We start from the raw sequence: 23,198 nt of genomic DNA on the forward strand, positions 1-23,198 counted from the left end.
TCTAATTGTCTGAAGGAAAACATCTGGTATCCCCATTGTGCAATGCACTGACTTGTTCCATTCTGGGGAAATCAGGTTCAATCCAGATCTTCAATAGCTCTCTCTCTCTCTTTCTCTCTCTCTCTCTCTCTCTCTCTCTCACTCTCTCTCTCCCCACCCCATCTTACTCTGCCACACAGAACCAGGAACTTACTCCGACTTATTTCATAGAAAATGAAACTGAGCTCTGAGTGACGCACACGCTCTCACTTTCTCTCTCTCAGACTCCCTCTCTCTCTCTCTCTGTGTGAGTTCAGGAAAATGGCCAATATTTCAGTAGATCAGCTTTCAGTGGATCAGTTCAGCTGTCCAGTGTGCCTGGATCTCCTGAAGGATCCAGTGGCTATCCCCTGTGGTCACAGTTACTGTAAGGTGTGTATTAATGGCTGCTGGGATCAGGAGGATCAGAAGGGTGTCTACAGCTGTCCTCAGTGCAGAGACACTTTCACTCCAAGGCCTGTTCTACGCAGAAACAACATGCTGGCTGAAGTGGTGGAGAAACTGAAGAAGACTGGAGTCCAAGCTGCTTCTCCTGCTCACTGTTACACTGGACCTGGAGATGTGGAGTGTGATTTCTGCACCGGGAGAAAACACAAAGCTGTCAAGTCCTGTCTGATGTGTCTGGCTTCTTACTGTGTCATTCACCTGAAACCTCATCTTGAACGTCCTGCTTTGAAATTACACACATTAACTGTAGCGTCTGGAAATCTACAAGAGAAGATCTGCTCTGAACATGATGAAGTGTTGAAGATCTACTGTCGTACTGATCAAAGATGTATTTGCTCTTTGTGCATGTTGGATAAACATAAAGGCCATGACGCTGTATCAGTTGCAGGAGGAAGAGCTGAGAAACAGGTGAGAACTCATCCCAATGATATTTCTCATTTAGATTTAGCAGCTTTGGTCAGTTACAAGATTGAACTTGTGATTGAAGAGTTAAGTAAAGTAAATGTATTAAGTAAATGTATCTTTACTCAGTCTTTGTCATAATCAGATCAGATGAGTGAACCTTCACTCGGCCAACACCCATTTGATAACTTAAACTAGTCCAAACAAGACAGAAAACAGGAGTGAAATTTAACTCTGTATCTGATATAAAAAAGTCTACACCCCTGTTAAAATGGTAGGTTTCTGTAATGTAAAAAAAAATTAAACTAAGACAAATCTTTAAGAAACGTTTCTACCTTTATTGTGAAATTGCAAGCTGTATATTAAAGTGAAAAACAAAAAAATAATGTAAGGGGGAAAGGATCAATCGAGAAATGTTCAATAAACTGGTGTATAAGTGTGCACATCCCTAAACTAATATTCAGTCCAAGCACCTTTAGATTTTATCACAGCATTAAGTCTTTTATATTTTTGGGTTAAAAATTGATCAGTTTAGCACATATTTACTTTTCAGTTCTTCCCTCCAAAAGCATGGTAACTCTGAACGTTTCCAAAACCTTTATCTTGTTTTAGTGAAGACATTCCTGGGTCATTGTCATGCTGGAAGGTGAAATTCCTCTTCATCTTAAGTGTTTTAGAAGAAGCCTTAAAGTTTTGCACCACAGTTGACTGGTATCTGGAGCTATTCATTATTCCCTCCACCCTGATTAAAGCTCCAGTTATCCTTGTGTTTTCATTAATTTTAGGGGGATGTCCTGTTCTTAGTAATCTCACTGTTGTGCCATATTTTCTCCAGGTGTTGATTATTGTCTTTACAGTGTTCCATGGTATATTCAATGTCCTGTATGTTTTTTGTAACTCTCTCCTAATTGATATTTTTCTACAATGAGATCCTGTACTGCTTTGTAAGATCTTTGTGGCTTTTCCAGTCAGATGTTACCAAGAAGATCTCACAAAAATCCTACAGGAACAGCTGTACTTTATTTGTGTTTAATCAGTGACTTTAATTGATAGAATGTTTATACTAATTAGTATTTAACATGAGTTTGAATGGGATTGGTTGATTCTGAACACTGACACATTTATAATTATAAAATGGAGTGCACAATTATGTAACCAGGTTTTTTATTTTTCATTTTTTTTTTCCATTAAAATGATTCTAATTTGTTTCCACTTTAATATATTGGTTGCAATTTCACACAAAATTTAGTAAAAACATGATATGACAAGATGTATCTTGGTTTAATTTTTTTACACATAAAAACCTGCTATTTTAACAGGGGTGTAGACTTTTTATATCCACTGTATAACCTTATGGATATAACTGATGTGTCCTCAGAGTGAGTTAAAGGAGCAGCAGATGAAATTCCAGCAGAGAATCCAGGAGAAGCAGAAGAAGGTGCAGGAGCTGAAACAGACTGTGAACACTATAAAGGTGAGCAGTGAGCAGAGACAGAGCTGCTCCTAGAAACACACACAACATGGACAACCAGTCATTTAGAGTCCCAGTAAGAGAGGGAATGATAGATGAAATTTAAATCTTCTGTGTGTGTGTGTGTGTGTGTGTGTGTGTGTCCTAACAGCTCAGTGCACAGACAGCTGTGGAGGACAATGAGATAATCTTTACTGAGATGATCAGCTCCATGGAGAAAAAGCGCTCGGAGGTGACGGAGCTGATCAGAGCTCAGGAGAAGGCTGAACTGAGTCGAGCTGAACGACTCCTGGAGCAACTGGAGCAGGAGATTGCTGATCTTCAGAGGAGAGTCACTGAGCTGGAGCAGCTTTCACACACACACGATCACATCCATTTCCTCCAGGTAACACTCACTGTCTGATCTACAGAGCCAGCTGTTCCTCACACACTCTCTAAAACACCTCTCATTAAAGCAGCAATAAATGTCCCTGTCTGACATCACAAGTGTGTCTTTCATTTCATTTCATTTCTTCTCTGTAGGCTTTAGCTTCTGGACGTCAGTCTCCTCCATTACGAAGACCAAATTTTGACACGTCCAGCATCACTGTCCCTCAACATCTGTCATTTGATGGAGTGAGGAATTCTCTCTCAGATCTGAAGAAGAGACTGGAGGAATTCTGTGAGGAGGAACTCAACAAAATCCCTCCACATGGTAAGAGGAGCTGCTCCTGCTGGAGAAACACAATGATGGACGTCTTTACTCGCTCTGTGAAAAGTGTTATTTCTTAGCCATGCTCCTGCTTACTTTTCTGCAGCCAGTTTGTTCACCTGACACTTTGAAGTAAAATACTGATTTCAAATGAATAAACTGACTGTATCACTTTCAACTGTTTCCATCTTTTACACAACCTGATGATGCTTTTTGTCTTCATTTCCATTTTTCTCTCCACAGCTGCAGCAATTCAGATCATTTCACCACTAGAGACACAGAGCAGAGGAGGGTTTCTGAAATGTACGTCTAACACACACACACACACACAATGCGAATTAATCCCAACATGTTCACATTGTTCAGTTTGTTTTTCTCTTTTATTTTAGATTTCTATTATCTGACTCTGGATCCCAACACGACACATCGTAACCTCATTCTGTCTGTGAAGAACAGAGTGGTGAACAGCAGTGAGAGAAAGCAGAAGTACTCTGATCATCCAGAGAGATTTGACACCTGGGAACAGGTGTTGTGTAAGGAGAGTGTGTGTGGACGCTGTTACTGGGAGGTGGAGTGGAGCGGTGAGTTTGGTGTGCTCATATCAGTCTCATATAAAGACATCAGCAGGAAAGGACCGGCTAATGAGAGTTGGTTTGGACGCAACAATCAGTCCTGGAGTTTGTCGTGTTCTTCTTCTTTTTCTCTCTCTTTCTGGCACAACAACATTCAGACTGATCTCAGAGGTCCATCACCCTCCAGAATAGGAGTTTATGTGGATCACAGTGTAGGAACTCTGTCCTTCTACAGCATCTCTGACACCATGAAGCTCCTCCACAGAGTCCACACCACATTCACTCAGCCTCTGTACGCTGGATTTGGGTTTAGGTCTGGCTTCTGGGTTGATTATCGATCAGAAGTGAAGTTGTGTGATCCAGAATAAGATGTATCTGTTGAATCAATGAATCAATGAAATGATTCTGATTAACTCCAAATAAAGAAGCTTCTGGGGGATTTTCTTCAAATCTTCTTGTCTTCATCTGATCGATGAAGTAAAAAAACAGAAGCAGCTTTGATTTACTGATATATTTAACTTTATAAACTCCTGACACAAATATGATATGAGAGAGAGAGAGGAAACAGCACACGGTTCAAACTGTGAAGGGATTTCAGTCAGAAGTTTTGGAGATCTGCAGGATACACAAAATTATTCCTGAAAAGATGATACACCAGAAGCTGACCACATGGTTTAAAATGTTAAAACTTTACTCCTGATTGTGAAACAGAAATGTTTTCAGGTCAGAATGTTAATGTGGGAAGGGATTTTGAGTTTAGTTTGGAGTGTTTATATCAGACAGTCTGTTTATATACAGTCTGTAAATCTTACCTTTCAGACGTCCTTCTCATCTCGGGACAGTTTGATATTTTCTTATCAAGTTGTATTTATTAGCGTTAAACAGCGGAATCTGATCCTTCATCAGCACTCTCTGTAACAGACATCACGGACATTTCCTCCTCACACCACCAGAGGGCACTGTTGCTCAATTATTTTAAAACATCTTTTGTGTTTATTTGTTAAGGTTTTCAATGTGTTGTGTTATATTCTATTTTCACAGAGAGCAGGATTTTGTTTTTAAGGTTCAAGGTTCTTTATTTGTCAACACCACCATATGTGCAGACCTACAGAGGAATGGAAATACTGTTTCTCTTCTCTCTCATCAAGTGTTTACATTATTGTGGCGTGGCAATGTAGCTTACAGCAGGTTATGATCACTGAACTGCTGGATGTCCAGGTGGTGCTCTGAAAACAGTGTGGGCTTCATAGACAATTGGAGCTCTTTTGAGGGCAAGGCTGGCCTGTTAGGACAGGACGGTGTCCATCCCACTCTGGAAGGTGCTGCTCTCATTTCTTGCAGCATAGCACATAGTTTTAGAGCAGATCTAGTTAATCAGTGACAATCCAGGGCCAGGGCCAGGGCCAGGGAGCAGACAAGCAGGTTAATCCGACTGTCTGCTAGCTGCAATAAGTCATCATTCAGGGTTCATAACATTGAGACTGTGTCTATTCCCCGAACCAAACAAAAATGTTTTAACAGAAATCAGAAAAAATTTTTTAGTAACCTGATTAACATAAAACTAGATGATAGTGAATGCACAGCCTGCACCTTTGATCTGAAGCTAGGACTGTTAAATATAAGATCTCTGTCAACTAAAGCACTTATTATTAATGAACTGATTACTGATCAGGAGTTCAGTGTTCTGTGTTTAACAGAGACATGGATTAAACAAAACGAGTATGTAGCATTAAATGAAGCTTGCTGCTATATACACCAACCGTGTCTAACAGGCAGGGGGGGAGGTGTCGCAGTTATTCATGATAATAAGCTAAGCTCCACACAAAAACCCAGACATCAATTCAACACATTTGAAGTTCTTTATACTAACCTAATGTATGCAGCTACAAATAATAAGTTCACAGTCAATTCCACTGATTGTTATTTACAGACCCCCAGGGCCATGCTCTGAATTCCTCAGTGAATTTGGAGATTTTACTTCAAACCTTGTTGTTTCTTTAGACAAAGCATTAATAGTAGGAGACTTCAACATTCATTTTGATGAGCCAGAAGATCCTCTGAGAACAGCAGTTGTGTCCATCTTAGATTCATTAAGGTCAATCAAAATGTAATAGGACCCACTCATAATGGAGGTCACACTCTGGATCTCATTTTTACATTCGGATTAAATATAGAAAACATAGTCACTCTTCCACAGTCGGAAGCTATCTCAGATCATTATCTAGTTTCATTTAGAATGAGTCTTAGACACGAGATGCGCAATGTGCCACGTTACCGTATCGAGTGCACATTTACATCTGCTACTGCAGAGAGATTTACCAATAGCTACCAAAATTATCACACATAATTGGTTCGCCATCTGACCCCACAGAACTTGATCAGGCAACTGTTTAACTTGATCAGGCGACTGATTACCAAAAATTCTCTTAGAGCTGCTAGATCAGCGTATCTCTCTGCCCTAATTGAAAATAACAAAACAATCCTAAATTTTTACTTAGTACTGTAGCAAAACTAACTAGGAGAAAACCCACTGTAGAAAAGCGCACACCATCTATATTTAGCAGCAATGACTTCATGAATTATTTCAATGAAAAAATTGTCTATCAGGCAAAAAATTCAGACAATTAATTTAAAACCAAATTATTTGATAGATAATTCTTTAGATTATATAACTTTTCTGATAAGAGCTTAGAGTGCTTCACTCCACTTCAAGAGCCTGATCTAATTTCACTAATTTCCTCTTCAAAACCTGCATTCTAGATCCTTTACTCACGTCTTTCCTTAAACAGATATTACCAGTAGCTACTGAACCCCTTGTAAAAATCATAAATTCTTCCCTTAGAACTGGCTATGTGCCTAAATCTTTTAAGCTAGCAGTAAAAAAAACGCACCTCGACCCCTGTCAGGTGTCTAACTATAGACCATATCAAATCTCCCTATATATGCTACCCCTTGGTGCAATTAGTCGTAAACATGGTATTAGCTTCCACTGTTATGCCTATGACACACAGCTATATGTTTCAGCCAAGTCAGATGAGAGACACCAGCTTATTAGATTAGAAGAATGTTTAAAGGACATTAGACACATGCAGCTAGAAGTAAGCTTTCTGATTAAAAAGTAACTGTGTATGGTCTTTCTGTTTCATCTTATCCAGAAGTAAAAGATCTTGGTGTGATAATTGACTCTGGTCTTTCGTTTGAAGCTCATGTTGATAATATCACTAGGGTAGCCTTCTTCCATCTCAGAAATATTGCCAAGATAAGAAATATGATGTCACTTCATGATGCAGAAAAACTAGTTCATGCTTTTGTTAGCTCTAGGTTGGATTATTGTAATGCCTTACTGTCTGGCTGTTCCACTAGGAGCATAAACAAGCACCAGTTAGTCCATTATGCAGCAGCTAGAGTCCTAACTAGAACCAGAAGATATTAACACATCACTCCTACTTTAGCCACACTACATTGGCTCCCAGTCAAATTTTGGATTGATTATAAAATTCTGTTAATGACCTATAAAGCATTAATGGTCTCACGCCGCAGTACTTGAGCGATCTTTTAGTCTTTAATGATCTGCCATGCCTACTCCAATCAAAGGGTACAAGTTATTTCGTAGTTCCTCAAAGGCTACAGCAGGGGGCAGAGCTTTTTCTTTCAAATCCTCAAAGTTATGGAACAGCCTTCCAATTAGTGTTCGGGATTCAGACACAGTCTCAATGTTTAAGTCTAGGCTGAAGACACATTTGTTTAGTCAAGCCTTTAATTTGTAGTTTTCTTAGGCAAAGGAGCAGATCTGGAAGACTCATGGGCATAGAGAGTTTGGTATACTGGGATGTTTGGATGCTCTCGCCTTACCACCCTCGCAAGTTGCTCAGGTTTGGGTTTTTCTCATTGTCACAGATCTGTCAGCTTGTGACAGCAAGGTATTAGTGCCTATAATGAACTACACAGACTTAATAGTTCCCCATAAGCCCTTAGTTGCTGTTGTAGAAAGGGCATTATTTAGTTACATTTACATTATTTGCTATTCAGTGTCACCCACGGGTCAATGCCTGGTTCCTCTCAAGGTTTCTTCCTTTCATCATCACAGCGAGTTTTTCCCTATGACTTGCAGGCTTGTTCATTAGGTGTAAAATAGGGATAAAATAGTAACTTTAATTTAAACTTTTAAAGTTTTACTAAAACTATTTAAACTTACATTAAACTATTTAAATTTCAACTTTATATATATTTTGTGACGGCGCCGCGCACACCGCCGCAAGCATGCAGGAGAGAGTCGCTCCTTGCCCGCTCCATCTCCCAGAAAAACACAAGCAGCAGAGGGTCAGCACCCTGGATAGCAGCGGCGCCGCCATAGAGTGGAAACGGAATCAGCACCATGGCTAGCGCTGCTAAATTAGAGTACAGGGCGGAGTGGGAGAGAGCATGCCAAAACCCCCTGGCCAAATCAGAAGTGCCGCTAAGCTCTTCACCCTCCAGAGCTACCTGTCTCTGTGTGTTGTTCTCTGTCCTCACTCAGCACTCTACAGTATATGTATATATATATTTCTCCCTTCTGTTTCTCTACTTTTGTAAAGCTGCTTTCAGACAATGTCCATTGTAGAAGGCGTTATGCAAATGAATTGAATTGAAAAATCTGACATTTTTTGCCATAATTTTTACTTTTGAGGAGATGAACAGTGATGATTTACTGAGATGAACAGGGATTATTTATAAAAAAGAAAGCTGAAATATTCAGTGTCATCTACAGGTAAACAAAAGAAGTCAGCAGAAATGGTCGATGTGTTCACTGGTGGTTTGGTGAGTTTACTATGAAAATGGTTATCTAAAGTACAGAAGAAGAAACTGTCAGCAAGTGTCAGCACATGTTCATCAATACAGAACAGAAAGAGTTTCTAGGACAAAACAAAGTATATCACAGTCATGAGATGAGGTCATAAACAAATAGTATCACATTCAGCTGAAGACCAGAGCATGCCAAGATATGTTCAGAATATATGCTTATAGTTGTAGTCGAGTACTTTTTTAGCCAAATATTTGCACTTCACTTGAGTATTGTCCTAATGTGATATTAGAATTATTACTCGTACTACTACTGTTACTACTACAAGTACATAGTAGTAATAATAATAACCTTGACAGTATTTACAGTATTACAATATTTTCATGTATTTTTTTTAGGCCTACCACCTAAAATCACCATAATTTCAACAAGGATGTGTAGGAAAACATATTTTGAGGTCACTCTAGAATCTGCTGTAACATACATTGTTCTTTTGAATAATCATTTTCATATCCCAGCTCTCATCACCAAATGGTGATCACATCAGGAACTGTGAACTAACTGACAGCTGGGGGGCCCACTCTGGGGATCTCACTCCCATCCAATGCTTTGTTTAAGAGTATCACCTCTAGGCTTTTGTATTGTCACACCTTCAAGGCCTGCCTACTCAAGGCCTTTAAAACTGCAATGTATGTTCCTTTTCACTGGACTCAATGACTGCAGTACCTCCAAAGCATGTTTATCTCCAATAAAACATTCCTGCTGAACACTACTTCTGAGTCCTCTGGTCTACTTTGGTGAATTCACAACAGATGGTACCATGACCTGGATAAAGCTGGTCATTTGAAACCAGTCTCGACTGAACTTCTTCAACTCAGATATGATTTGGTTAGTGTCACTCTATCAAAGAACCACTACAGACCAATATTTACATTATCCTTTGCTTTGCCAGGGAAGTGTTAAACACAGCTGTAAGTGAAACAGGTTTATCCTCTGTTTCGGCAGGGAAGGTTAACAACGGTTGTGTGTAGTTGATCCTTTGCTTCAGCAGGAAAGAATTTGGTTTATCCTGTGTTTCACCAGGAAAAAATTGGGTTTCTCCTCTGTTTTTCTCAGAGATTTTGGTTCATCCTCTGCTTTAGCAAGAAACATTTGGTTTATGGCTTCATCGGAAAAGAAGATGTTAATTTAAACTCTCCTTTACAATGGAAAAAAAAGAGGTGGACTCATGTCTCACATTGCAAAGTAGTTCTACCACCAATAGTGACAGACTAGGACACATGGACCAGTGAGGAGCCCAAGGAAGGCTGTGCTGGCCTTTTCTGTTTGATGCAAGGGCACTTTCTGATCACATATTCCTCAATCTCTCTCTTCATGAAAGGTCAATTAAAATGTTCTCTTGCTAGACTAGGACTGTCCCAAGGCCTCTCCGAGACACATCTGTGTGGAGTACAAAGGGGCGGGTGAAGTCTGCGTATGCTAATACTGGGGGTTTGGTCAGCATGTCCATCAGACATTCAAGAACCTGCTGATGTCCACAGCTCCATTGTACTGGGGCTCGGGAAGACAGTTGGTGATTTTTTGTTCTTCCTTGTGGCTGTTTGAGCTTGGTGGCTTTGGACTTGTTTTGAAGTAAGTCATAAAGGAGCTTGGCTAAGCATGAGAAATTCTGCACAAATGTCCAATAGTAGCTTAGGAATACAAACAACTGCCTGACATCTCCAGCTGTTTGTGATGTCTTGTTCTTTAGTGCCCATTAAACCAAGTCCTTTGGGTTAATCTTTACTCCTTCTGCAGACACCAACCGACCAACATATCGGATCTCCCTGCGGAACACCTACTTTACACCAGACATGTACTGCCATGGCTGTTTGCCTTCTGTTAAAACAAATCCCCCTTGGTTGCAAGTCTCCACTGGCTAAACGTTTGGTTTATTTTAGGAGAATGGTTATAATTTTTTATCATTTTTAAAGAAGCCGTGGAGGAGCTAAATTCAGTGTTGCTGGCTTTAATTACAACATATTCATATCTTTGGATACAGACGTGAAGTGTTTTATGTGTGGTAAAACAGGGCATCTTGTTCGGGCCTGCCCTGAGAGGCAGAGTGACCCTGGTGTTTCTGAGCAACCGGGGCAAGATGCAGCTGAGCCTGCCCTGGCCATTCCCCCTGCGTTTACAGTTCGGCAAGCTGTTGCTGCACAAGACCTGAGGGAGAGTGAGCCCCAAGCCCAGCCTGCAGTGAAGAAGCCCAATGGAGCTACAACCCCAGAAAAACCATGCTCGGTTGAACCGGCTATAGAAGAGCCATGCCTCAGCTCAACTGTAATGGGGGAAGCCAATGCTGAAATAAGAAAAGCTAAGTGGATTCTGGCACTGTGCCAGAGCTGCCAGAGCTGGCAGAGGCAGGCACAGAGGTGCAGAGCAATCACCTGGAAACACCAGACACTACACCAGTGCAGGGGGACGAGGAGATGTGGAGATGGTGGATGAGACTGTTTTTAAAGTTCCAAATAAAAGGAAAATACAAGGTAAGGGACAAGGAAAGAAACAGGCAAAAAAAAGATATAAAATTTTGATTGAGAGTAAATGTTAATGGATCAAGAGAAAGAACAAGACAGCTAAGTCATATGAACTTTTAAGGCAGAAACTTATTGATGTAATTATGCTGAAGGAAACCCGCAGAGAGATCAGCATTGCTGCTGATTGGGTCCAGGAGTGGGATGGGTTGGTGATTTAACATAACACATCACTCAGTGGTGGGTTTGCCTTGCTGTTTGCTCACAATTTTAATTTTTGTTCTTATTCAGTTGAAGAGATTTTAAATGGGAGGCTTTCAATGTTTTAGTTTTTATCTGTGTGTACACTCCCACCAATGCAGTGGAGAGGATGAGTTTTTTAGAAAACTGAACAATGTGATGGCTGACTGCAGCACTGCTGATATATTAATTTTGGGTGGAGATATTAACTGTACAACTGACAATCCAGGCCTTCTTGTAAGCGTTTGTGGGAGATGATGGAGGCCCACAAGTTAAGTAAAATATAGAGAAATTTTAAGAAGAAAAACAGACAGTCTACAGTATAGACAGTCTCTCTCTTTCTGGGCAGTTTTAGGGTAGGATGTGCTAGATGTCCTACATGAATGTTGGTCAGCTCCCATTGAGCTGCAGGAGGGCCATCCTGACCCTGCTGCTGAAAAAGGGAGACCTGACACACTTGAAGAACTGGTGACTGGTGTCACTACTGTGCACTGTGCATTTTTAATGGGAAATTGCAATGTATAAAAATGATCAATGATAATCATCAATGTATGTCACCAAAAAGACAGCATGCCCCTCAGCACATCATATATTAAGCACAGGAACATCAAGGTGGCACTAGAGAGCCCATATAGCCTGATGTAGTATTCGTAGTGACTGCTAGTGGTGCTGAAAGCGGTCGTCCACTCATCACCCTTACAGATTCCTATCAGGTTACAAGCACTGTGTTTTCAGAACATTTTAAAAATAATTTTAACAAAATAATAATAATTAAATAATACTAATTAATTAACCAGGCTGACAGTTTTGCTGGAGGAGTCAGTAGGCAAAAAAGTGCAGAAAATTAAGATCCATTCTGTATTTCATGAAATAAATCATAAGTGTAGCAGCTACATGGTTATATTTATAGACTGAAGGGAGATGAAATAGTTAACATAAAAGTGTTCATAACCTATCTGTGCTTGTGCTCCTCTCTCTCTCTCTCTCTCTCACACACACACACACACACAGAACCAGGAAATTTCAGAGAAAACAAATCTGATCTCTCTCTGTGTGTGAGTTTAGGAAAATGGCCAGTATTTCAGTAGATCAGGATCAGTTCAGCTGTCCAGTGTGTCTGGATCTCCTGAAGGATCCAGTGACTATCCCCTGTGGTCACAGTTTCTGTAAGGTGTGTATTAATGGCTGCTGGGATCAGGAGGATCAGAAGGGCGTCTACAGCTGTCCTCAGTGCAGAGACACTTTCACTCCAAGGCCTGTTCTACGCAGAAACAACATGCTGGCTGAAGTGGTGGAGAAACTGAAGAAGACTGAAGTCCAAGCTGCTTCTCCTGCTCACTGTTACACTGGACCTGGAGATGTGGAGTGTGATTTCTGCACCGGGAGAAAACACAAAGCTGTCAAGTCCTGTCTGATGTGTCTGGCTTCTTACTGTGTCATTCACCTGAAACCTCATCTTGAACGTCCTGCTTTGAAATTACACACATTAACTGTAGCGTCTGGAAATCTACAAGAGAAGATCTGCTCTGAACATGATGAAGTGTTGAAGATCTACTGTCGTACTGATCAAAGGTGTATTTGCTCTTTGTGCATGTTGGATAAACATAAAGGCCATGACGCTGTATCAGTTGCAGCAGGAAGAGCTGAGAAACAGGTGAGAACTCATCCCAATGATATTTCTCATTTAGATTTAGCAGCTTTGGTCAGTTACAAGATTGAATTTGTGATTGAAGAGTTAAGTAAAGTAAATGTATGAAGAAACCTATCTTCACTCAGCATTCATCATAATCAGATCAGATGAGTGAACCTTCACTCGGCCAACACCCATTTTACAACTTAAACTAGTCCAAACAAGATAGAAAACAGGAGTGAACTTTAACTCTTTATCTGTCTGATATAAAAAGTCTACATACCCCTGTTAAATTGGTAGGTTTCTGTAATGTAAAAAGATAAACCAAGATACATCCCAACAGGGGGTTGATCAGTTTGGCACATCTAGACTTCTCAATATTCTGCCATTCATCCCTCCAAAAGCATGTTAACTCTGGACATTAAGGTTTTGCACCACAACTGACTGGTATCTGGAGCTATTCATTATTCCCTCCGCCCTGATTAAAGCCCCAGTTCCAGCTGAAGAAAAGCAGCCTGAAAGCATGATGCTGCCACCTCCATGCGTCACTGTGGGGATGGTGTTCTTTTAATGATCTGCTGTGGTTTTATGGGCAACACCTTCAAATTTGTTTTCATCAGACCACAACACATTATTCCACATGGTTTTGAGAGATTGGATGGATTTTTTTTGCAAACTTTAGCCAGACTTGGCAGCCTCCCTGTCCAGTTTTCTCTTCGTCTTCTCATTAATTTTAGGGGGATGTCCTGTTCTTAGTTAACTTTTGTGCCATATTTTCTCCAGGTGTTGATTATTGTCTTTACAGTGTTCCATGATATATTCAATGTCCTGTATGTTTTTTGTAACTCTCTCCTAATTGATATTTTTCTGCAATGAGATCCTGTACTGCTTTGTAAGATCTTTGTGGCTTTTCCAGTCAGATGTTACCAAGAAGATATCAGAAAAATCCTACAGGAACAGCTGTACTTTATTTGTGTTTAATCAGTGACTTTAATTGATAGAATGTTTATACTAATTAGTATTTAACATGAGTTTGAATGGGATTGGTTGATTCTGAACACTGACACATTCCTAATTATAAAATGGAGTCCACAGTTATGTAACCAGATTTTTTTCCACTAATATTCTAATTCTAATTTGTTTCCACTTTAATGTATTAGTTGCAATTTCACATAAAAGTTGGAAAAGACTCTGACAGGATTTAGTTTGGTTTAATTTTTCCACTGCTCTTCATATAGCTCTCACCCACCTGGACAATTACAATACATTCTTTAGGATGTTGTTCATTAACTTCAGCCCTGCATTTAATATGGTCGTCCCTGATCGTGAACAGGAGCAGAAATATGCAACATGTGTGGTTTATGTTTTTGTACTTTGGTCCTGCAGTGTGTAAATGTGTTCAGTGTACAGAGTGTTTGTGGTGTGTTCCAACACATGTGTGAAGAAAACATAGTTGAGTCCTATGTGGAGTTCTGGTTGAGAAGCCGTATAGCCTATGGGAAGAAGCTTCTCCTCAGTTTCTCTGTGTTGGCCTTCAGGGAGTGGAAGCGCATTCCTGACCTTAACAGAGAGAAAAGTCCATTGTTGGGGTGGCTGAGGTCCTTCACAATCTTTCTGGCCTTGATCCAGTACCGCTTGTTGTAGATTGAGTGCAGGTGAGGGAGCTTGGTACGGATGATGCACTCAGCTGATCGCACCACCCTCTGAAGAGCTCATCTGTCCTGCATGGTGCTGTTCCTGAACCAGGTTGCGATGTTTCCCATCAGGATGCTCTCTATGGTGCAGGAGTAAAAGTTCCTTAGCACCTTAGAGGGCAGTCTAAAGTCTCTCAAGCATCTGAGGTGGTAGAGATGCTGCCATGTCTTTTTCACCTCTGTGTTGATATGACAGAACCATGACAGGTCCTGCGTGATGTGAAAACCAAGGTATCTTAAGCTGTCCACTCTCTCCACTGGGCTCTCATTGATCACAGGGGTCTGGTAGTTACTCTCCTGCTTTGTACTGAAGTCCACTGTCAGCTTCTTTGTCTTGCTGATGAGGAGGAGGTTGTTCCTCTGGCACCAGTTCTCCAGATAACTAATCTCCTCCAGGTACGCTGTCTCATTGTTGTCGGAGATCAGTCTGAACACAACGGTGTCATCGGCAAACTTGATGATGGTGGTGAAGTTGGTAGTGGCCATGCAGGCATACAAGTACAAAGAGTACAGCAGGGGGCTCAGAACACAACCCTGGGGGGCTCCAGTGCTGAGGGTGAGGGAGGTTGTCCTTTGTTCTCCCTCAGGATCTCATTTGGCCAGCTTGTATCCGGTGTTAAAAACATCGAATTGTGAGTATGTTGTGTACCAATTGAAATAAGAGTATCTCTATCATACATAATGCACTCCATTGTGGGGAATTTACTGGTTCTATTGTACTTTAAGTTAACTTAAAAAACAAAAACAAAGAAAAAGGGGTCGGAACAGTCGTGACGACTGCTGACCTCACCGATAACATCTTGAATCCTGAGTTTTTTCCCCATTACTATAAATCTTCTAAAATCTACACTACACTGCTAGGATACTCATGTCTCACTACACTAAACTACCTTGCAGTTCTACTTCACCCTGTACATTCTGCTACATTTTCTCTGTGTAATATAATTATAATGTACATATTTTAATTCACAGATTGTACTAAATATCTAAATATCTGTTACTGTTGGGGTCACCACAGTGAATCATCTCTCTCCACTTATCCCTATCTTCTGCATCCTCAACACTTGCACCCACTAGCTTCATATCCTCATTTATTACATCCATATCCCTCCTCTTTGGCCTTCCTCTTTTCCTCCTGCCTGGCAGCTCCATGTCCAACATTCTCCTACCAATATACTCACTCTCCCTCCTCTGGACATGTCCAAACCATCTTAATCTGTCCTCCCTAACTTTGTCCCCCAAATGTCTATCATGAGCTGTCCCTCTGATGTACTCATTCCTAATCCTGTCCAACCTTGTCACTCCCAAAAAGAACCTCAGCATCTTCAGCTCTCCTACCTCCAGCTCTGACTCCTGACTCTTCCTCAGTGACACTGCCTCTAAACCATACAGCATGGCCAGTCTCACCACTGTCTTTTAATACTGTTGTACATACAATGTACATAATAGACACATTTTGCACAAATATATGATTACTTTTTTCTTAACACTTTACATGCTGTAAATACAACATACTGTACTTCTCTATGCACAGACTGACATTGCCTTATTTATTAATGTACATGTTTACATATTTATCACTTGTTCTTTTGCACAATTTTGTTGCTATATATCTGTACCTTGCAATGCCAATAAAGTTCTATCTATCTATCTATCTATCTATCTATCTATCTATCTATCTATCTATCTATCTATCTATCTATCTGTCTGTCTGTCTGTCTGTCTGTCTGTCTGTCTGTCTGTCTGTCTATCTATCTATCTATCTATCTATCTATCTTTGTAGACAACAATAACCTTCCATTTTATCCACTTTATAACCTTATGGATATAACTTATTTGTCCTCAGAGTGAGTTAAAGGAGGAGCAGATGAAATTCCAGCAGAGAATCCAGGAGAAGCAGAAGAAGGTGCAGGAGCTGAAACAGACTGTGAACACTATAAAGGTGAGCAGTGAGCAGAGACAGAGCTGCTCCTAGAAACACACACAACATGGACAACCAGTCATTTAGAGTCCCAGTAAGAGAGGGAATGATAGATGAGATTTAAATCTTCTGTGTGTGTGTGTGTGTGTGTGTGTGTGTGTTCTAACAGCTCAGTGCACAGACAGCAGTAGATGACAGTGAGTGTATCTTTACTGAGATGATCAGCTCCATGGGGAAAAAGCGCTCGGAGGTGACGGAGCTGATCAGAGCTCAGGAGAAGGCTGAACTGAGTTGAGCTGAACGACTCCTGGAGCAACTGGAGCAGGAGATTGCTGATCTTCAGAGGAGAGTCACTGAGCTGGAGCAGCTTTCACACACACATGATCACATCCATTTCCTCCAGGTAACACTCACTGTCTGATCTACAGAGCCAGCTGTTCCTCACACACTCTCTAAAACACCTCATTAAAGCAGCAATAAATGTCCCTGTCTGACATCACAAGTGTGTCTTTCATTTCATTTGTTCTCTGTAGGCTTTAGCTTCTGGACGTCAGTCTCCTCAATATCTTAGACCAGAGTTTGACATGTCCAGCATCACTGTTCAGGATCTGTCATTTGATGGAGTGAGGAATTCTCTCTCAGATCTGAAGAAGAGACTGGAGGAATTCTGTGAGGAGGAATTCAACAAAATCCCTCCACATGGTAAGAGGAGCTGCTCCTGCTGGAGAAACACAATGATGGACGTCTTTACTCGCTCTGTGAAGTGTTATTTCTTAGCCATGCTCCTGCTTACTTTTCTGCAGCCAGTTTGTTCACCTGACACTTTGAAGTAAAATACTGATTTCAAATGAATAAACTGACTGTATCACTTTCAACTGTTTCCTGTCACATCCCAGCAGGAGTCTGCACTTCAAAGAGAACCCTCCCCTGATTTCTAATTAGTCATGTGACTTACTTCCAGTTCCCACAGACATTTAAACCGCACACACACCATGGTCTGACATGAAGTATCATCCTCCCACGACATACTGAGCATTCGTTATTGCCATTGTTAATTTGGTGTATGATTCTTGACTGTTTCTGACCTCTGATCTTGGCTTACATGTGCTAGCTATTTCGTGTATCAACTTGCCTTTTTTCTCAACTCCGCTTCTTGGTTTTGCACTTTGGTTTTGTTTACCTCGGTCTTTTGACCACGTTTCTGCCTATCGTTGTTTCCAATAAACCGCTTATGGATTCCACACCTGATGCCTCCAGCAATTCATTACAGAATACTTTGCCTGATGAGAATCCAGCGGATTTGCGCACAACCTTTGTTCACCAAGGCAACATGATTTGCACTGTTCAAGACTTTTCAAGCAGCCAATGCTCAGTTGCAACAACAACAACCTTCACCCCTAGGTACAGGACTCTGCTTCCACTGTTTCTGACCCTCCTGTTTCCACTCTGCGCAGTTTAAATCCCCAGATGGAGCTGCCAGAGAAATTCGATGGATCAGCTGATAGCTGCCGAGGTTTTGTTTGCCAGTTTGGGAATTTTTTCGCGCATCAGCCCAAACTGTACCACAATGATTCTACCAAGTGCATGTTTATGCTTTCTCTTCTCATGGGAAGAGCACTGGACTGGGCATTGGCCATGTGGGATTCGGATAAAAACTTCAGCGGATTACTTCGCGGGGCAAATTCTCGAGGTCTTTGGGTATGCTGCGGGGGGCAAGGATATATCAGTCCAGCTAATGGAATTACGCCAGGGCACTGACTGCACAGCAGATTACGCTATCAAGTTTTGCACGCTAGTGGCTCAATCTGGTGGAACAATGCTGCTCTGTTGGCCGTATTTTGAGAGGGCTTAAATGCAGCACTAAAAGAATGGCATGCCGCGAAACCAACACCATGCTGTCACTCTACATCAGGACGGCCATTCATCTAGACAACCTAAGACGCCAACACTATGCTAATGCACCATCTCATCTCCAGCCTCGCCGCTATGCCAAGTTTCAAGCCTCCACAGAGGACACGCCCGAACCTATGCAACTGGAACTAGCCCGCGTGTTGGAGAGGGAGCACCAACACTGCACAGACATGTGGTTGTGCTATTACTGCTGCCAACCCAGCCACCAAGTGTACTGCTGTCCCAGGAAGCCATCGTCATCTCAGGTGGGATGAGTTAAACTGTCTTCCAAAGTCTCCTTGCCTGCCATGTTACATTATGCTGACCAATCTGTTTCCGTCTCAGCACTGATTCTGCAGCAGCAGTCATTGACAGCAGTCTTTTAAAGGAACTACACCTCCCCATGAACCCATGCATACTTCCTCTGCAAGTGACAGCTATCAATAATCAGCCGATTGGGGAGGGATAACTTTACCACCAGACTAAATCTCTAGATCTTCAAATCAGACTGTTTCACCATGAGAAAGCTACACTGTTTGTTATCACATCTCCTGCAAACCCCATCGTTTTGGGCCTGCCCTGGCTTCAGCTGCATGAATCTCACATCTCCTGGAGGGAGGGGGATCTCACACACTGGTCTTGTTACTGGCAGCACCACTGCTTCACCCACGCCAAGCCTCGTTCCTGCCTCATCACATCAGTGGAAAGTCCCAAGCTCTGCCACGCTGTCAAGCTACCCAAGGACTACAAGAACCTGCTAGACGTGTTCAGCAAGGAGAAAGCTTCTCATCTTCCACCACATTGTCCTTGGGACTGCGTCATTGAGCTAATACCTAATGTAATGCCACCAAAGAGCCGTGTCTACCCTCTTTCACTGCCTGAGAACAAGGCCATGGATGAATACATTGAGGAGGCCCTCTGGATTTATACGCCCCTCAACATGCCCTGCTGCGGCCTTTTTTTTCTTTGTAGAGAAGAAGGATGGGAGCCTTCGTCCTTGCATCAACTACAGAGGCATGCATGCTATCACCGCCCGCTACCCATACCCTCTACCTCTGGTGCCCGCAGCATTAGAACAACTCCAGGGAGCCATGATCTTCACCAAGCTGGAATTTTGGAGCGCGTACAATCTCATTAGGATTAAAGATGGGGATGAATGGAAGACAGCATTCCACACAACCCGAGGACACTATGAGTATCTAGTCATGCCCTATGGTCTCACCAATGCACCAGCTGTTTTTCAATCACTCGTTAATCAGATTTTCAAGGACATTTTAAATCAGTTTGTCATAGCTTATACTGATGACATCTTTATCTACTCTGCCTCCCTCGAAGACCACATCGCCCATGTCCGCATTGTGCTAACCCGCCTGCTACAAAACCACCTCAATGTCAAACTTAAGAAGTGTGAGTTCCACGGTACCACTCTCAAGTTTCTGGGTTATGTACTCTCACTGGGGAGAGTAGAGGTAGATCAGTCAAAGGTTCAGGCCATCACCAACTGGCCTGAACCGGCCTCAGTAAAGAACTTACAATGTTTCTTATGATTTGCTAATTTCTAACACTGTTTCATTAGGAAATACAGCATAATTGCTGGTCTTTTAATCTCTCTCTTGAGGGGAAAGCCCAATAGATTATCCTGGATGGATCAGGCATGGGAGGCATTCGTCAAGCTAAAAAACAGCTTTACCACAGCTTTTATCGTCAAAGTTGATGCCTCCAGCTGTGGTATTGGGGCAGTCCTGTCCCAACACCAGCATGACTCAGGGAAAATGCATCCATGCGCTTCTTTCTATAAAGGCAGCCTAAGAGGAATGGCATCACTGGCTGGAGCGCATCACCCATTACTGGTTCTCACCGACCACTGAAACCTTGAGTATCTGTGGGGAGCTAGGCATCTCAACTCTCGTCAAGCTCGCTGGGCCGGCTTCTTCACACGGTTTCATTTCTCTGTTACCTAGCGTCCAGGTTCCAAGAATGGAAAGGCTGATACGTTGTCTCACCAAATGGAGTCCTAGAGTCCTCCACCCCAACCAGATCCCATTCTGCCATCCTCTCTTATCTTAGCTCCCATCCAGTGGAACTTGATGGATGAGATCCAGAGAGCCCATGCCATGGAAACTCTGCCAGCCTCCTGCCCACCTGCCAAGCTTTATGTGCCCGTTGCTCTCTGCCTGTGAGTATTACAGTGGGTTCATGAATCGCCCAGTAGTGGCCACCTCGGGATTCATCACACCACCAAACTGACACAGCAAAGTTCCTGGTGGCCCTCGCTGTGTAACGACGTGGTGGATTTTGTCAGGTCTTGTACCATTTGTGACCAGTCACACACCATGCTGATGTAAATTGTTTCGAATGGACTGACATGACACTTGGGTGCCTCTCACCTCCCTTAAATGTGCCTGGAGTTGAGTGGCATTCATCATCCGGTTCCGCAGGGCACTGTTCACAATGAAGCGGTCATCCACGTGGGATGTGGCCAAAGGACATCCACTTCTATGCCTTTCTGTGATTCTTCCAGTCTCTCTGTATCTGCAACCTGCTGATGACACTCTGTGACACTCTAAGCTCAGTGGTCACTTCCCTCTGAGAACAAGCCTCACAATGGCGAGGTACTGTTGATCAATTGTTAGGTGTGGTCTTGGTCTCATGATGTCAAAATGTGAATAGCATAAAGAGGACTATTTAAATAACAATTCTAATTGAACCATAAAATTTATTGGTTGATTCATGGATCAAACACCAGTTGTGAATTTTGCCGTTAAGAACAGCAAGTTATGAAAAAAGTACTGAAACACTGAACAGTTAGACATGTGCATTCAAAAGTGTAGAGAAGTTCAAATTAATTTCATCTGTAAAGGTTATAGTGCATTTTAGGTGCATCCTGAAATTTCACCCAAAAGCCAAATATGCTTAACTTTTTGTGAGTAGTGTACTTCCGGTTCCCACAGACATTTAAACCGCACACACACCATGGTCCAACGTGAAGTATCATCCTCCCATGACATACCGAGGGTTCGTTACTGCCATTGTTGATTTGGTGTATGATTCTTGCCTGTTTCTGACCTCTGATCTTGCCTTACGTGTGCTAGCTATTTGCTGGATGACCTTGCCTTTTTTATCGACTCGGCTTCTTGCTTTTGCTTGTTTACTTCGGTCTAGTGTTTTTCCGGTTATGACTCACATTTGTTTTTTGACCACATTTCTGCCTATTGTTGTTTCCAATAAATCGCTTGTGGATTACACACCTGACACCTCCGGCGATTCATTACATTTCCATCGTTTACACAACCTGATGATGCTTTTTGTCTTCATTTCCATTTTTCTCTCCACAGCTGCAGCAGTTCAGATCATTTCACCACCAGAGCCACAGAGCAGAGAAGAGTTTCTGAAATGTACGTCTAACACACACACACACACACACACACAAACACACACTCACTTCACATGAAAATACAGTATTCTGTAAATTAAATGCAACATATATACATTGTTCAGTTTGTTTTTCTCTTTTATTTTAGATTTCTGTTATCTGACTCTGGATCCCAACACGACACATCCTAACCTCATTCTGTCTGAGAAGAACAGAGTGGTGAGATACAGTGAGAGAAAGCAGCAGTACTCTGATCATCCAGAGAGATTTGACTACTGGTGGCAGGTGTTGTGTAAGGAGAGTGTGTGTGGACGCTGTTACTGGGAGGTGGAGTGGAGTGGTGTTGGTGTGTACATATCAGTCTCATATAAAGACATCAGCAGGAAAGGACGGGGTGATGAGTGTTGGTTTGGACGCAACAGTCAGTCCTGGAGTCTGTGGTGTTCTTCTTCTTCTCTCTCTTTCTATCACAACAACATTCAGACTGATCTCAGAGTTCCATCACCCTCCAGAATAGGAGTTTATGTGGATCACAGTGCAGGAACTCTGTCCTTCTACAGCGTCTCTGACACCATGAAGCTCCTCCACAGAGTCCACACCACATTCACTCAACCTCTATATGCTGGGTTCTTTGTTGGTTATCGATCAGAAGTGAGGTTGTGTGGTCCAGAATAAGATGTATCTGGTGTTTTGTGGTCAGTAACAAGTAGAAATTGTATCACAAATGATCTTATAGAAAAGTGTTTAATTTCAACAAGATTCCACATTATAGAGAGATCATAGACACTTACATAGACACTCACATAGACACAGACACTTACAGAAATGAGTTTTATAGGTTTTTAACAATTAAGAACCTTATTTTAATGAAACATTTATAAAAGTTTACAATAGCCTGGTTGTGTGAGTATGAACAGCTTTATAATTGGGGGTGTGTCTGTGTTCAGAATAAACCAGTCACATTCAGTCTCATCTACAAAAGTAATTATCATCAGTTGCATCAATGAAATGATTCTGATTAACTCCAAATAAAGAAGCTTCTGTGGGATTTTCTTCAAATCTTCTTGTCTTAATTTAGTCTTGACCGATTAAAATAACAGAAGCAGCTTTGATATACTGATATATTTTACTTCATAAACTCCTGACACACAGCAAGGTCATTTGGCGTAAAACCTGTGCCAAATAGAAACATGCGGCCCAAATGATCCACTGTGGCAACCCTGACACAAATATGATATGAAAGCTGTGTGTGAGTGTGTGTGTTATTTGACTGGCTACATTACGCTCCATATCAGTGACCGTGAGTCTGACTTGTAGCAGCATGATGGTGAAGTCCCACACCCACTCCTCCACAATCCAGGTCAAAACCAGTCCTCCCACCATGTACATCACCTCCATGGAGATCACGCTCACTGCACAGGAAACAGACAGACAGTCGCTAAACTGAGGATCACAGATTTTAAAAAATCCTCAGCCTAAGTGAGAGACTGTGTTTATATCAGACAAATCCTGCAGCTTTAATCAACAGTTTT

General features: G+C 41.8%; 1 protein-coding gene and 1 pseudogene across 1 annotated transcript; both read left to right on the forward strand.

The window, feature by feature from the left end:
• Nucleotides 1-201: 201 nt before the first annotated feature.
• LOC131354197 (E3 ubiquitin/ISG15 ligase TRIM25-like) lies at nt 202-9,161 on the forward strand. The gene is made up of 6 exons (XM_058391565.1): nt 202-894; nt 2,267-2,362; nt 2,511-2,744; nt 2,882-3,053; nt 3,294-3,353; nt 3,440-9,161. Exons 1-6 carry the CDS (start codon nt 301-303, stop codon nt 3,988-3,990), a joined length of 1,707 nt encoding a protein of 568 aa, XP_058247548.1. The 5' UTR covers nt 202-300; the 3' UTR covers nt 3,991-9,161.
• A 3,066-nt stretch (nt 9,162-12,227) lies between these two features.
• Nucleotides 12,228-22,650, forward strand: LOC131354199 (tripartite motif-containing protein 16-like; annotated as a pseudogene).
• Nucleotides 22,651-23,198: the final 548 nt, after the last annotated feature.

The sequence above is a fragment of the Hemibagrus wyckioides genome, linkage group LG06 (genome assembly GCF_019097595.1).
Source record: "Hemibagrus wyckioides isolate EC202008001 linkage group LG06, SWU_Hwy_1.0, whole genome shotgun sequence".
Taxonomy (NCBI): domain Eukaryota; kingdom Metazoa; phylum Chordata; class Actinopteri; order Siluriformes; family Bagridae; genus Hemibagrus; species Hemibagrus wyckioides.